General features: G+C 39.2%; 1 protein-coding gene across 2 annotated transcripts in view; it reads left to right on the forward strand.

The window, feature by feature from the left end:
* DROSHA (drosha ribonuclease III) overlaps positions 1 to 10981 on the forward strand; it is a 120743-nt gene extending 109762 nt beyond the window's left edge. For both annotated transcript variants that reach the window (XM_044916981.1, XM_021695928.2), the window contains 6 exons: positions 1668 to 1809; positions 3271 to 3353; positions 3445 to 3548; positions 5635 to 5727; positions 6559 to 6605; positions 9915 to 10981. In XM_044916981.1, coding sequence (XP_044772916.1) covers positions 1668 to 1809; positions 3271 to 3353; positions 3445 to 3548; positions 5635 to 5727; positions 6559 to 6605; positions 9915 to 10045 — 600 coding nt within the window. In that variant the 3' untranslated portion in view covers positions 10046 to 10981. The remainder of the gene's footprint in view (positions 1 to 1667; positions 1810 to 3270; positions 3354 to 3444; positions 3549 to 5634; positions 5728 to 6558; positions 6606 to 9914) is intronic.
* The last annotated feature ends 1839 nt before the right edge of the window (positions 10982 to 12820 follow it).

A 12820-nucleotide genomic window follows, 5' to 3' on the forward strand; every position in this document is an offset into this window, starting at 1 on the left:
CAGAGCATAAAACTTGCATCTAATAAAGTGCAGTGTGGAATGGCAGGGGGTCTGACACCAGTGCAGCCACAGCTGCTTCCTGCCCCGTGGCCCTGGTGTCAGGGCTGTTCCTTAGCAGGAAGGGATTGTTGTAGTAGACCAGGAATTTGTTAGAGCTGTTGTAAGAAGAATTCTAGTTTTAGGTATGTTATTCCCCGAAATCTTGGGTTTGGTCCATCTCTTGGTATCTGTCTGCTTCCCCTAGCCTTCCTCCTCACTTCCTCTAGTCAGTGGTTCCTGAGTGCCAAGTTCCTAAACCATGCTTGCTGGACAGGCACCTCTGAGATGGGTTTGTTGTATAATTTTCATGCACTGTGTAATGTTACTATTTAGGATGGTGCTTGGAGGACTCTTTGCTGACTGAAATTTCTACTAGAAATTTTTGTTTTGAATTCTTGAAGTTGAAATATGAAAATTACATTTTAATTTGATTAGAGGTGAAGAGTCCCAATTTGATAAACTATACTTCAGGATATATAGTATACGTCTTTAAAATAATAAAAGTAAAAATTAAATAATTCAAATATTTTAAATAATGTTTACTAAAACATTACTTCTCCAAATCCTATAAACCAGAATTAGCATCAGTGCTGTGAAACTTGAAATTTATTTTAAACTTGTTAAAAATGCTCCTTTGAAACTAATGTACAGTGACAGAAAGCAGGTCGAGTTTGCCTGGTGGGTGGTGCATCAGATTGATTGATTGCAAAGGGGCACATGGAACTATTTGGGGGCGACAGAAATGTAGAAAGTTGTCAAAACTCATCTAACTACACTTGAAATGGGTGCATTTTATTGTCTGTAACTTATACTACAGTACAGTTGATTTTTAAAAATGTTAATGCTCCTTACACTTAGTAGCATTACAGTTAGTGGAAGCTATGATCTTTAATCATAGTATAGTACCCTCCCCCCAACATGGCTCATTGCTACTAAACAACTAAATAAACTATTTATTTATTTATTTTATTTATTTATTTAAAAGATTTTATTTATTTATTTGATAGAGTGAGAGAGCACAAGCAGGGGGAACAGTAGAGGGAGAGGGAGAAGCAGGCTCCCCGCCAAGCAGGGAGCCCGATGCGGGGCTCGATCCCAGGACCCTGGGATCATGACCTGAGCCGAAGGCAGACACTTACCCATCTGAGCCACCCAGGCGCCCCTAAATAAACTATTTAAATAACAGGTAAAATCCAGGAGCAGAGTAAGTTACTAAGGAGAAGCTAGAAGCATATGGAGTTTGTCACAGCAGCCTGGGTATAGTGGTTGAGGACTTAAACCATTGCTTACCTTGGTGTTCCAGTTAGTAATGTGGTCTCAGTCTGGTTGGGCCCAGCAGTGGAGTGGGAGAGATCACAGTGAAATGGTTCCTTCCTTCCTTCCTTCCTTCCTTTCTTTTTTTTTAAGATTTTATTTATTTGAGAGAGAGAGACAGAGATAGTGACAGCACAAGTAGGGGGAGTGGGAGAGGGAGAAGCAGGCTCCCCACTGAGCAGGGAGCCCGACGCAGAGCTCAACCCCAGGACCCTGGGATCATGACCTGAGCTGAAGGCAGACACTTAACCTACTGAGCCACCCAGGTGCCCAGTGAAATGGTTTCTAAACATGCCTCAATTCCTTCTGGCCAGTTGTTGCGAAGCTCTTTGGTGAATAACAGAACTCAAGCCAAGGTAGCGGAGGAGCTGGGCATGCAGGAGTATGCCATCACGAATGACAAGACCAAGAGACCTGTGGCTCTTAGGACCAAGACCTTGGCAGACCTTTTGGAATGTGAGTCTTAGGAATAGAGTTTTTCTCTTAACCTGCAGATTCAGAATGTGAATCAAATGCACCCACACTTATCTTACTTCTCATTATTATTATGTTGTAAGTAAAGAAACCTTTTCTATTTTAATTTTTATTTATGCTTTTCTCTGAAGTTTTTTAGAAGGAGAGTATTTTGGAATTAAGACATGCGAATAATGAATTTTATATTCAATCTGTGTTCAGTGGTACACCCGCCCCCCCCATCCCTGCTTCTGCACCCCTCCATCCTAATGCTTAACCATCACATCCTTTGTGGGAAACAGTAGCAGAATATGAAGATTGGTAAGAGTGACTCATAGCTTTTCTTGCCACCCAGCAGCCTTTATACAGGGGCGTAGAAGAAAGAAGGCTTATTTATTCGCTAAATACTAAAACTATTATCTGTTGTTTTGAATGAGCTCAAAGCTCTATGGACAAATGTTATCATCTTTGGCAATTTCTGATATGGTCTGGAAGCATTAAAAATAATCCTATTATGGCTAACTAAAAGATTATATGCATTTTTTATTGTTTTTGATACTACTTTAAAATAAGTGGACCATTCACTGGGCTTTGGAACTTTAAAAAAAAATATTATGGTATTTTTGACAGTTGGAATTATATACAAATATTAAAGTCTACCATGCAAAACCAGCTCATTTACAAAATGCAAAGGCAGTCTGACTAAGGAACTTAAAAGAACCTCTTTTTCAATTAAAGAAAAGTAACTTAAAGATTAAAATTACAACAAAATTGAGTAATCAGTTTTACTGATTTTTGTTTTGTTTTTTTAAGCTCAGTGAAAGCTATTTTTATTACCTTCTTTTAAAAACTCACCGTTTCCTTGGTTAAAGTGCCTTTTAATGAAATCATCATTCGGGTCACCATTTCTTAATGCAAAGTTTGATATATTGTTATGTTGTCATTAAGCCCAGTATTAAATTTTTCTCTGTTGGGCAGATTGACTACAAAATTCTGTACGTGAAATGTAACATAGACCCTTGTAAATGGCTAGTCTTCTCAAGATTGGTGTGGAGAATGGCAGGCCACAAGAATGTGCTCATTCCACTGTCATATCTGATCTTCAGGTTTTCTTTTGATTTGTTGTTAATGTGGTTGTATTCCCACATATCGTTCTCTTCCTGCTGTACAATAAATAGCATTTTGTGTACCATTTAACTATTTATTTAGCTTTTAGCCAAATGTAGTTTGGTCTTTGTACTCTTTGATTTTTGCATTTTAATCACACATCTGTACTGTTGCTTCTAATATTAGTGGTGAAGGGAAATTCTTGTTTGAAGAAAGAGGATAGGATAATTTTAAAAAATAACGAGGGCCTGGGAGTTGAAAACCTCATTACAATGTTTCTTAAAAGTCTGGTCTCTTACTCTTTCTGGGAAATGGCAATGCACTGTGGTTTTATTTTTTAAATGTTCTGTTTTTCAGCATTTATTGCAGCGCTGTACATTGATAAGGATTTGGAATATGTTCACACTTTCATGAATGTTTGCTTCTTCCCACGATTAAAAGTAAGCTCATATAAAATTTAAATTGGTCATATACTTGATGCTTGGTGACTCCAGGACCCATTACTGAATATTTCTTGGGGACTTGCTACAGGAGTTTATTTTGAATCAGGATTGGAATGACCCCAAGTCCCAGCTTCAGCAGTGTTGCTTGACACTCAGGACCGAAGGGAAGGAGCCCGACATTCCTCTGTACAAGTAAGTACGTGCTACCGCAGGCGTCGAACCGCTGAGTGGTGAGTCCATGCTCCAAGGGGTCTGGAGGAAGGACGAACCACGGGGGGAATCATGACGAGGGGCCTGGATGCGGCCTCCTGGACACCGACTCTGGGCCCAGCACAGAATCTCTTTGGGCGTCTCCGTCTTTTCGTTCTAAGTAAGATAATTTTAAAATTATCTTATCCTCTAAGTAAGTCACCTCTGATTATCTGTGCTTTTTATGTTTATCTTATTTCTCGTAACCTCTGCTGGGCTGGGCATCTCGATGAGAAGGTTGTGCCTGTTGGTAACAGTATTTGGGTGTCTCTCTCCACTCCAGTCTGAAGCCTGCTGGCCTTCTGTCCCTGTTGCCGGACAGCTTCATGCCCTGTCAGGCAGCCACTGCAGGAGGCAGGGCGCTTCACTGCCCCTGTCTTACCCACACATTTGGGGTTTTTCTTCTCAGAATGTGTATCAGAAACTGCGGTGGGCTTTTGAATATGTTTAGTGACAAATCGTTGTCCTTTGAGTGGTAGCCAACATTCATGCCAAAAGAATGCAGGTCACTACTACACACAGAATACCAGTTTTGATGAAAACAGCAGATTTGACTCTGAGGTAGAGTAATTATCTTGAGACTCTCCTTTGTTGATTCAGAAGGTGTTTTTAAAGAGGAATTACAAAAGGAAAGGATTATCAAAATAGGTGGATTGCCTCCCAAGGCATTATCTGGGTATGTGTTTTTAAGGATGTTTAAAAATCTAGTTAGAATGCTGGTTTACCCGTTGTCTCTGCACACACATTTGTGAGAGGGTTCCATATGGAATAAAAGCCCCTCTCTGTGGACTTTCTCAAACTTCAAAAGGAAAAACACCAGAGTGGCAGCTGGGAATTTTAAATCCTTCTTTATGTGTTTAATAGTCACAACACGTTATAGGCTTTTTCTCTAAGAGAACTGAGGCCAAGAGAAGTTTGAGTCACCCCACAGCAAGCTACTATAAATTGTCCCAAGAAGCTGTCACTGCAAAACAATGTTTCCTTTACTTATTGGGAGAAATCCCCAAATGTTTAGAAATAGGACTTTAATGTGTACCTAATAAGCATAATGAATATCCAAACTGTATTACATGAAAGGCTCAAAGTGTTTCCTCATCAAAGTGGTAATTAAGGTCCAGTAAATAAAATGAGGATGATAAACTTCTGATAGCACAGGCATGATTACTGCCGGAAGTGCTCCCTTAAAGGAGCCACCGTGTGCTTTCATCCCACGGGGTGTATAGAATACAAAGGAAATGACTCTGCTCCCTTCTCATAAATCCCCCAAATGCAAGTACACAATGAGCTTGTTCTTTTTTATCAAGATGATAGGGTTGTTTTGCATATTTTTTTTTCAAGGTTACTGTGTTTGTTCCATTATCTTTGTTGGCTACTTTTAATTTCCCTTTTCCATAAAGTTATCAGTTTTACTGCATGAGAAATCTGCACCATGTCATTAAAATCCAGAGTACCTGGAGTTTTGTTTTTTGGCAGTTGTGTACTTGGCGTTACAGTGTACCTTTGAAATGATCTTAGATGTTTCAGAAATTAAATACATTTTCTGATCTTTTTGATAAGATGCCAGGCATTGGAAAGAATTCATAAAGGACAAGACCATTCAGATGTGGCTTGAGATGTACTGCCCAAATACTTTCATTTTTGGTTGTGATTAGCACTGAAGAACAATGAACAGACTGAAAGGGTTAACTTTTCACTGCTGCAAGTTTGTTAGTTTTAGGATACTTGGAGTATATACACTTTAAAATTGTTTAAAAACATTTTACACTTCTCTGCTAGCCTTCAGATACTACTTCTAATGCTTTGGGAAAAAATACATAAAAATCCAGTGTAGAATTTTAAAAATTTCCTACTTTAAAAGCTCTCTGTAGATTTGTCAGCATAGCAAATAAACTTACTCCTTTAATTTTCTAATTATTTTTACCTTTTTCTGTCTAAGTGATAAGTACATGGTTTTTCTTAGAGTTAAGTGTTAGCAGTAAGAATGAAATAACACCTTACCATAATTAATGTTCCTTTTTTTTCCTCTCAGGACTCTGCAGACTGTAGGACCCTCCCATGCTAGAACCTACACTGTGGCAGTGTACTTCAAGGGAGAAAGAATAGGCTGTGGGAAAGGACCAAGGTATGAGAGGAGATCCTTTTAATTTCTTCGAATGAACATCCTGTGTGTCTGAGAAGTCCCTACTTGGTATTTCCAAACTCTGCAGTCTGTCTTTTTAAACTCAGAGTGTAGAATGTTCAAGCGTAATAGCAAAGTGAATCCTAAGGATTAATGTCCCCACCAAGTCCAGCCCCAGACTTGAGATGGGCCTTGGACGGTGGGAATGCCTTTACATAAGGGGCTTAGGCTTCCTTGAGAAAACCACATTACCTGGTGCGCAGGTAAGGGCCGTCCAGTGTCAGTTACCCAACAGGGTACCCAGCGTTGCTGCAAGCATTTTATAGGACACGTTGTGCGTGACCCAGGCATTAGACATTGACGTCTTACTGCTACTCACTTGAGCTTTGTTGGAAATGCTAACTAACATCTTCTCTCAGGTAAAAAGAATTATGTATATTATCCTCTTTCTTTGAACTCTCTAATTTATATCTTAAACTGAGAAGAGATTGGAAGTCTGTCTATACATGTATTTTTTTTACTCTTTTCTTCTTTAAACTTTATGCTAAGGATGTTCAAACTTAAGAAATACTTCAGACCTAATATAAATGGAAGGCGTTTTATTACAGCATTCAAAATGTGGAACAAATAACATAAATAGTCTTTGTGCAAATAAATGATGTTTCTGCATGGCCTTGTGTATATTCCTAACTTGTGCAATTCAGTATGTGACAGAAGTAATCAGATGAAATATTATGTACGAGACATGAAAATCAACCTGAATAATGTGTGGCCATAGCTTGTGTTTGTGAAAAAAATCTTTAAACTGCACCTTACCTTTATTTTATTTAATAGTATTCAGCAAGCGGAAATGGGAGCAGCAATGGATGCACTGGAAAAATGTAAGCCTATTCCTTTTTCTATAATTATATGTTCATAATGTGTGTTTTATGGAAAGAAAATGGGGAGATATAAAAATGGTAAGTACTGATAAAATGTGATCTTTTTTTCTTCATAATTACTCTCCACATAGAGTGTAGTAGAATATAAGATATGTATAAAATGGGCTAATAATTTTTTTGAAACGTATTCCTGAATGCTTTTTGATTTTCACTGTCCTTTCTTGTGTGGAGTCCCACTCAGCCCAGGTAGCTCGTGTGAATAACCCAGTGTATCTTTTTCTATGTATTTCTCTATGCTTCTAAAATCATATTCAGGTGACGGTTTTTTCTTTTTGTTTTTGGCTGTTGTTTTATGAGGGTGAGATATTTACGTACTTTTCTGCATCTTTCTGTTGTCGGCCCCCAACTCATTCTTTCTTAATGGCTGCATAGTATTTCATGCTGTGGATTTGCCATATTCTAGTCAGCTTTTTTAGTTTTGGTGGACGCTCTTTTTTTTTTTTTTTTTTTTTTTAATCACTGTTGACAGTAAATGTCTATCTATTGGTCCTTTTGGTTCTGTGGGATAGATTCCCAAGAGTGGGATGGCTGGATGGAAAACACTTGAATTACGTAATTGGCCAGGTAGGGAACTGCATAGTCTTTTGTAAGTTGAAGAATTTTTCTTCTGAGGTCTGCTGTGCTGCACAGTGGAGTGTGCCAAACACCACAGTGCAATCCCATTGTGCTCCACGTACCAGCTTACTGTGGGATGGAGCAAAGGGCGAGAAGCTAAAAGTCAAGAGGCCCAGGATTCTCTCCAGGGAAGGCAAGAGGGCAGGAGCCAAGTGGAAATCAGCAGACCGTGGCTTCCTGGGGTGGGGGGAGGGAGGACAAGTTGGGGGCGGTAGCTGATATTTCCAGGTTCCTGGGTCCATGGAATCTTCACTGAAAGTTTTAAGTTAACTCTGTTGGGGAATCCTTACATTCATTATTTACAAATGCACAAGAACATACTGAAATGAAAGTGAGATTCCATTTTCTACCTGTAAAATTGCGAAGGTTCTCTTTGGATCCAAAGCTTTTTTTGTTTGTTTTTTAACGATAAAACAGTCCTGGAGAGATGGCCTGTTCGGAGACTGACCTCCACATACCTACTGGCAGGAGTGAATCGTTTAAACTGCTGGGAAGCAGTTTGTCTGTATCTGGTCCTTAAAGAAGTCCATATTCTTTGATCCGGAGACTTCATTTCTAGGAATCAAACCTAAGGAGTTAATGAGCTCAAGTTCACATGCCATGATAATAGCGACAACTTGATTTATAATAGCCAAAAAATACATAAGTAAATCAAACTGCATGATTAACAGTAGGGAAATGCTTAAATAAATGATACTATAGCCCAGGGGTCGGCAAACATTTTCTGTAAAGGACCAGATAGTAAATACGTTAAGCTTTGCAGGCCATGCAGTCTCTGTCACAGTTAGTCAACTCTGCCAATGTAGCGGCAGGAATGAATAGTATGCAGATGAGTGGGTGTGTCTGTGTCCCAGTAAAACCTTATTTACAAAAACAGGTGGTGGGCAGTAGTTGACCAAGCCTTGCTTTATCCAAATGCTGTAATATGTTGCAATCATTACAGCAGTATTTTTGAAGACTGATGATACAGGAAAATACTTACACTAGAATGTTTTAAAAAGTACCCATAAAAACGTACCTATGCTGTTCTCTCCCAAAGTAAGGGTGGGTGTGGGAATGATTGAGTATTCCTATGTTCATATAATATATACACATTTACACTGTGTGTGTGTGTGTGTGTGTGTGTGTGTGTGTGTAGCATAACTTCATAGGAGACTATGAGGATACATTCTAAAAGTTTATCAGTGGTTAGATCTGAGTGGTGGGATTTTTTTTAATGCAAACTAGGTTTTAGAATAGAATTTACTGAGGAAGTAGGGTTCATTTTGTAGAAACTTGCTTTATAGCTAGCTGTTTTGGATTTATTTTTTTAAAAAGTACCTAGAATACTTGAAACCTCTGTTTTATACAATACATAAGGTCATCATGATATCATTGAGGGAATAGGATTTTGTTCCTGTTTCATTTATACAGATGTCATGATGTATCTCTTCTGTTTAAAATCAGTGACTCAGATATACAAGGTCTTTACTGATTCACCGCCTGCCTCTCAGATGCTTTTCCTACCACCCTGTTCCTGTCCCTTCTCTCACTTGGGGGGAGGATGGAACACTATATAAAAAGAGGGGGAATAATTTAGGAATTTGCTATATATTTATATTCACTTTTATTATGCTTCAATCTTAAAAAACAAACGTGCTCTTCTCCAAACATGCCATGCTCTCTCACATCTCTGAATCTTCATATTTTTAAATATGAAGTAGGAACTCTTGTATGTAACAACCCCTTACCTGGTTAGGGAGGAGAGTGTCCTTTTCCCTCTGTGTTACCAGGTAATTTGGGTGGCTCTCATACATGCATGCATCTCTCTGTGACGTTTGCTGTTGAAGTATGTGCTTGATGACTAAGTGTATAAATGACTCCTGTTATTGTTCCATCCTTGATTTCTACTCCGTCTCTGTACTTGGTATATGCCACAAAGGACAACTGAGTCGTAGAATGTTTAGATCTTAGCCAAGATTTCCACTGTGTCTAAGATTCTTGCACAGGGTCAAATATCAACCTAAATGTAGCTTAAACTATACCATTGAGTGACATATTTCCTTTAACCAAATAAAAATGCTCTACCTGCGTTGCTGTTGCTGACATAGCCCTGAGTATCTCATGGTAAACTATAAAAATAGAATGATCAGAAATAATGACTTAACGCTCTGTCCATCAAATCTTTTTCCTCTTTTCAGAAATTTTAATTCTTGGTAACTAATGGTGTGATAATACCATTATTTGTTTGGAGTTTTTGGTTTGAGCTTTGCAAAAAATATACAAGTCCATCGGACTACATTCTGTAATCTCCCTGACAATCACTTCTTACTAGGAGAACCCTGTTAAAACACCTACCTACCTGGAACCATTCTGAAACCACACATCTGTGTTTTAACATTCTTATATGTTTTGCTGCCTTTTAATACTCAAGTTCACATCAGATACCGCAATCTAGCATCAGGGTGCTGGTGCAGACTACCAGTGGGTTTCTGAATGACAAAAGACTGAGGGAAGACGCCGAGCAGTTGTTTGCCTCTTGCCTTAGAACATACAGCTCTCTGTTTCTCGTGAATGTGTGTGTGTTTAGTTTGCATCATTCTTTGCACCAGAGGCTACCCTTTATTGAGTATAAAATGTATCTCCTCGTGTCAGATAACTTTCCCCAGATGGCCCATCAGAAGCGGTTCATTGAACGGAAGTACAGACAAGAGTTAAAAGAAATGAGGTGGGAAAGAGAGCATCAAGAGAAAGAGCCAGATGAGACTGAAGACATAAAGAAATAAAGGAGGGCCCGGAAGTGGTGGCGTATTTACTTGCTTAACAACTGTGACTGTTGCCCATCGAGATCTAGCCTAGTTTTCCTACAGACAATGAATGAAGTGTGCCTGTTGAAATAAAACACAAAGTCAAATCGCTATTGTTGTTTTACTGATCTAATATGCTGTTTTTAGCTGGATGGTCTTTATTACAAAGTATTTGATTTCTCTTCTATTTAATGGAAATCTTCACTTTGGTGGATGTGCATATTCCCTTTTATTTTGTTCTTTAAACAATAAAATTAAAAAAGCATCTTCTATGTGGAATAGATCCTGTTTTTCTATCTCTGTCTGAGATGGTGACACAAGACTTCAGCTGACAAGTGAAAAATTCACCTCACCAGATATTTGGGCTACACTCAATTAACATCTGTACTTTTGGAAATCTCTGGATTATTAACTAGATTTTTCAGCTTTCATCTGGATGTTTATCGTCTTCTCAACTGCAAACACTGAACTTACCCCTCGCTAAGCAGTGGATCCTTTGAAGAAGGGATCCCTTTAATGTTTAACTGGCTAGTGGGAGAGGGTAAAGACATATTTGAGTCACATATATTCTTTGAATCGTTAGAATAGAGGGAGAAATCATGATTCTAAGCCAGATGACACTTTAAATCAGATACTCTAACCCTGGGGTCAGTGGACGCTTTAAGAAGTTTATAGACAGACTTGGAAGTCTCAGAATCTCCTGAAATTGTGTTTGATTTTATGTGTGGGGGGATGGGAGAGGAAGGTTGGGAGCGGGCGGGGAGCAAGATGAGGAGTCTTCATAGCTTTCATCAGCTTGAAGTGGTCCTTGCAGTAAAGGGCTAACATTACATTAAAAGACATGACATTTTTAAAAAATGTTATTTTAAACTGAATATCACTTGTTTCTTATTAATAAAGGCAAAACCTCTTTTTTAAAAACAAATGTGTTTTCATTCATTATTTTACAAATGTATAGTGAGTACCTTCTGTGTATCAGGCATTGTTCTAGGCTCTGGGGCTACAGCAGCGAACAAAATAAAACCCCGTGCCCTCAGGGAGCTAATGTGCTGGTAGAGGAATGAACTCAGTTAGACAAGGAAGTAAAACATATGGCATATGGTGGTGTAGATGATGGCCAAAAAGAAAGCAGGGAGGTGGGATGGGTGCAGTTTTCAGTCAAGTGGTTCAGGAGATCCCCCTGAAAGGGTATTGTTTGAGTTAAGATCTGAAGCAGGAGACGGAATGAGCCTTTCAGATATTTGGAAGGTTTCTTATTTATGTGACTATTAAATGGTACATATGCATGATTGAAAATTTGGAGAATATATTCCTTTTATTAGCAGGAGAAAGAAACAAATGCTACTTTGGAAATACTGTGGAGAAGGTGGAAAGCATAGGCAGATAAATAAATCACCCATGATTCCATCACCCGGAGCTTTTGTATATTGTCAGACCTTCTGTGTATAGACACATGTACACATACCATACATATGGTTTCCATATCCTTTCTTTTTTATTAACTAATACATCATGCATATCTCTCCGTGTTGAGTTCATATTTACATTTATTTGATGGCTGCATATTAATGCGTATCCTAAATACCAGTTATGGATGCACTGTAATTTATTGACTAAGGAAAGATGTATAGGTTGTAAGCAATTTGTTGCTGTCATAAATAATGCTGCACACATGTGTACACACATGTATTAGAGAGAGGAGTGAGAGAAGACCTCTCTAGGGTTTCTTAAATTGCTAATCATAAAGTGTAAGATAGTACCTGTTTGAAAAGGTTGTCCTGGTGCTCCTCCTCCCTACAGATAGCAAGACTGGAAGGGAAGGAATGCTGGATTCATCAGTGGCCTTGAAAATGTTACAAGGGAAAATATTTGAACTTCTTAAGGGAGATTGTATGTATTTGAGAGAGATAGCGTGCACAGATCATGAGTGGGGGGAGGAGCAGAGGAAGGGGGACAAGCAGACTGCGTGCTGAGTGCAGAGCCCAACATGGGGCTTGATCTCGGGACCTGAGATCACGCCCTCAGCCGAAATCGAGTCGGACGCCCAACTGCCTGAGCCACCCAGACGCCCCTGAACTTTTTTTAAACAAGCACTTTCACTAGTCTTCCATATGCATCAAAATAATGCCAAAGCCAATATACTGCTTGGGACTTTTTATCGGACCTTGGCTTTTTCTCTCTGTGGTAGTCTGACCTCTTTCATTTTCTTTCTCCATATTAATAGCTCTTGAAACCTGAAGAAAGTAAGTCCATAAGACACTAGAGTAACTCACAGTGAAACACAAACACACCATGAGGGCAGGTTAGCTCCAGGGGCTCTATAGAGCAATAATGAGGCCAGCAGCCAAATTCTGTAACTAGGCACATAGACCAATTCAACGTAGCAGGCCACTCTGACCACAGTGTCCACCCTGCCTCCTACCCAACCCAGCCCAGCCTTCTTACCTTCTAGTTCTGATCACGAGAAGTGCCAGTGAGAGTGTACATTGTTACGTTACTTCAACTGTGCTGTGTTAATTACTCATGGAGGCTGAATATAAAGGTTCCTTCTCACAGGTCACTTGGGTCCAGTTTGGGAAACAAGTGGTGGTGTGTCTACAGACAGGGTCTCCAACTGAGACTGGAAGGGAAGGAGGGAGAGTAGGTCACACAGGAAGGTTCACATAAGAGTTAATATTTGTGGACCTTAAAGATGACAGAGAGTTTGAAACATGGGGGAGGACATGTCCTTCCAAAGGAGCAACAGGATTGGGT

The sequence above is a fragment of the Neomonachus schauinslandi genome, chromosome 7 (genome assembly GCF_002201575.2).
Source record: "Neomonachus schauinslandi chromosome 7, ASM220157v2, whole genome shotgun sequence".
NCBI lineage: Eukaryota > Metazoa > Chordata > Mammalia > Carnivora > Phocidae > Neomonachus > Neomonachus schauinslandi.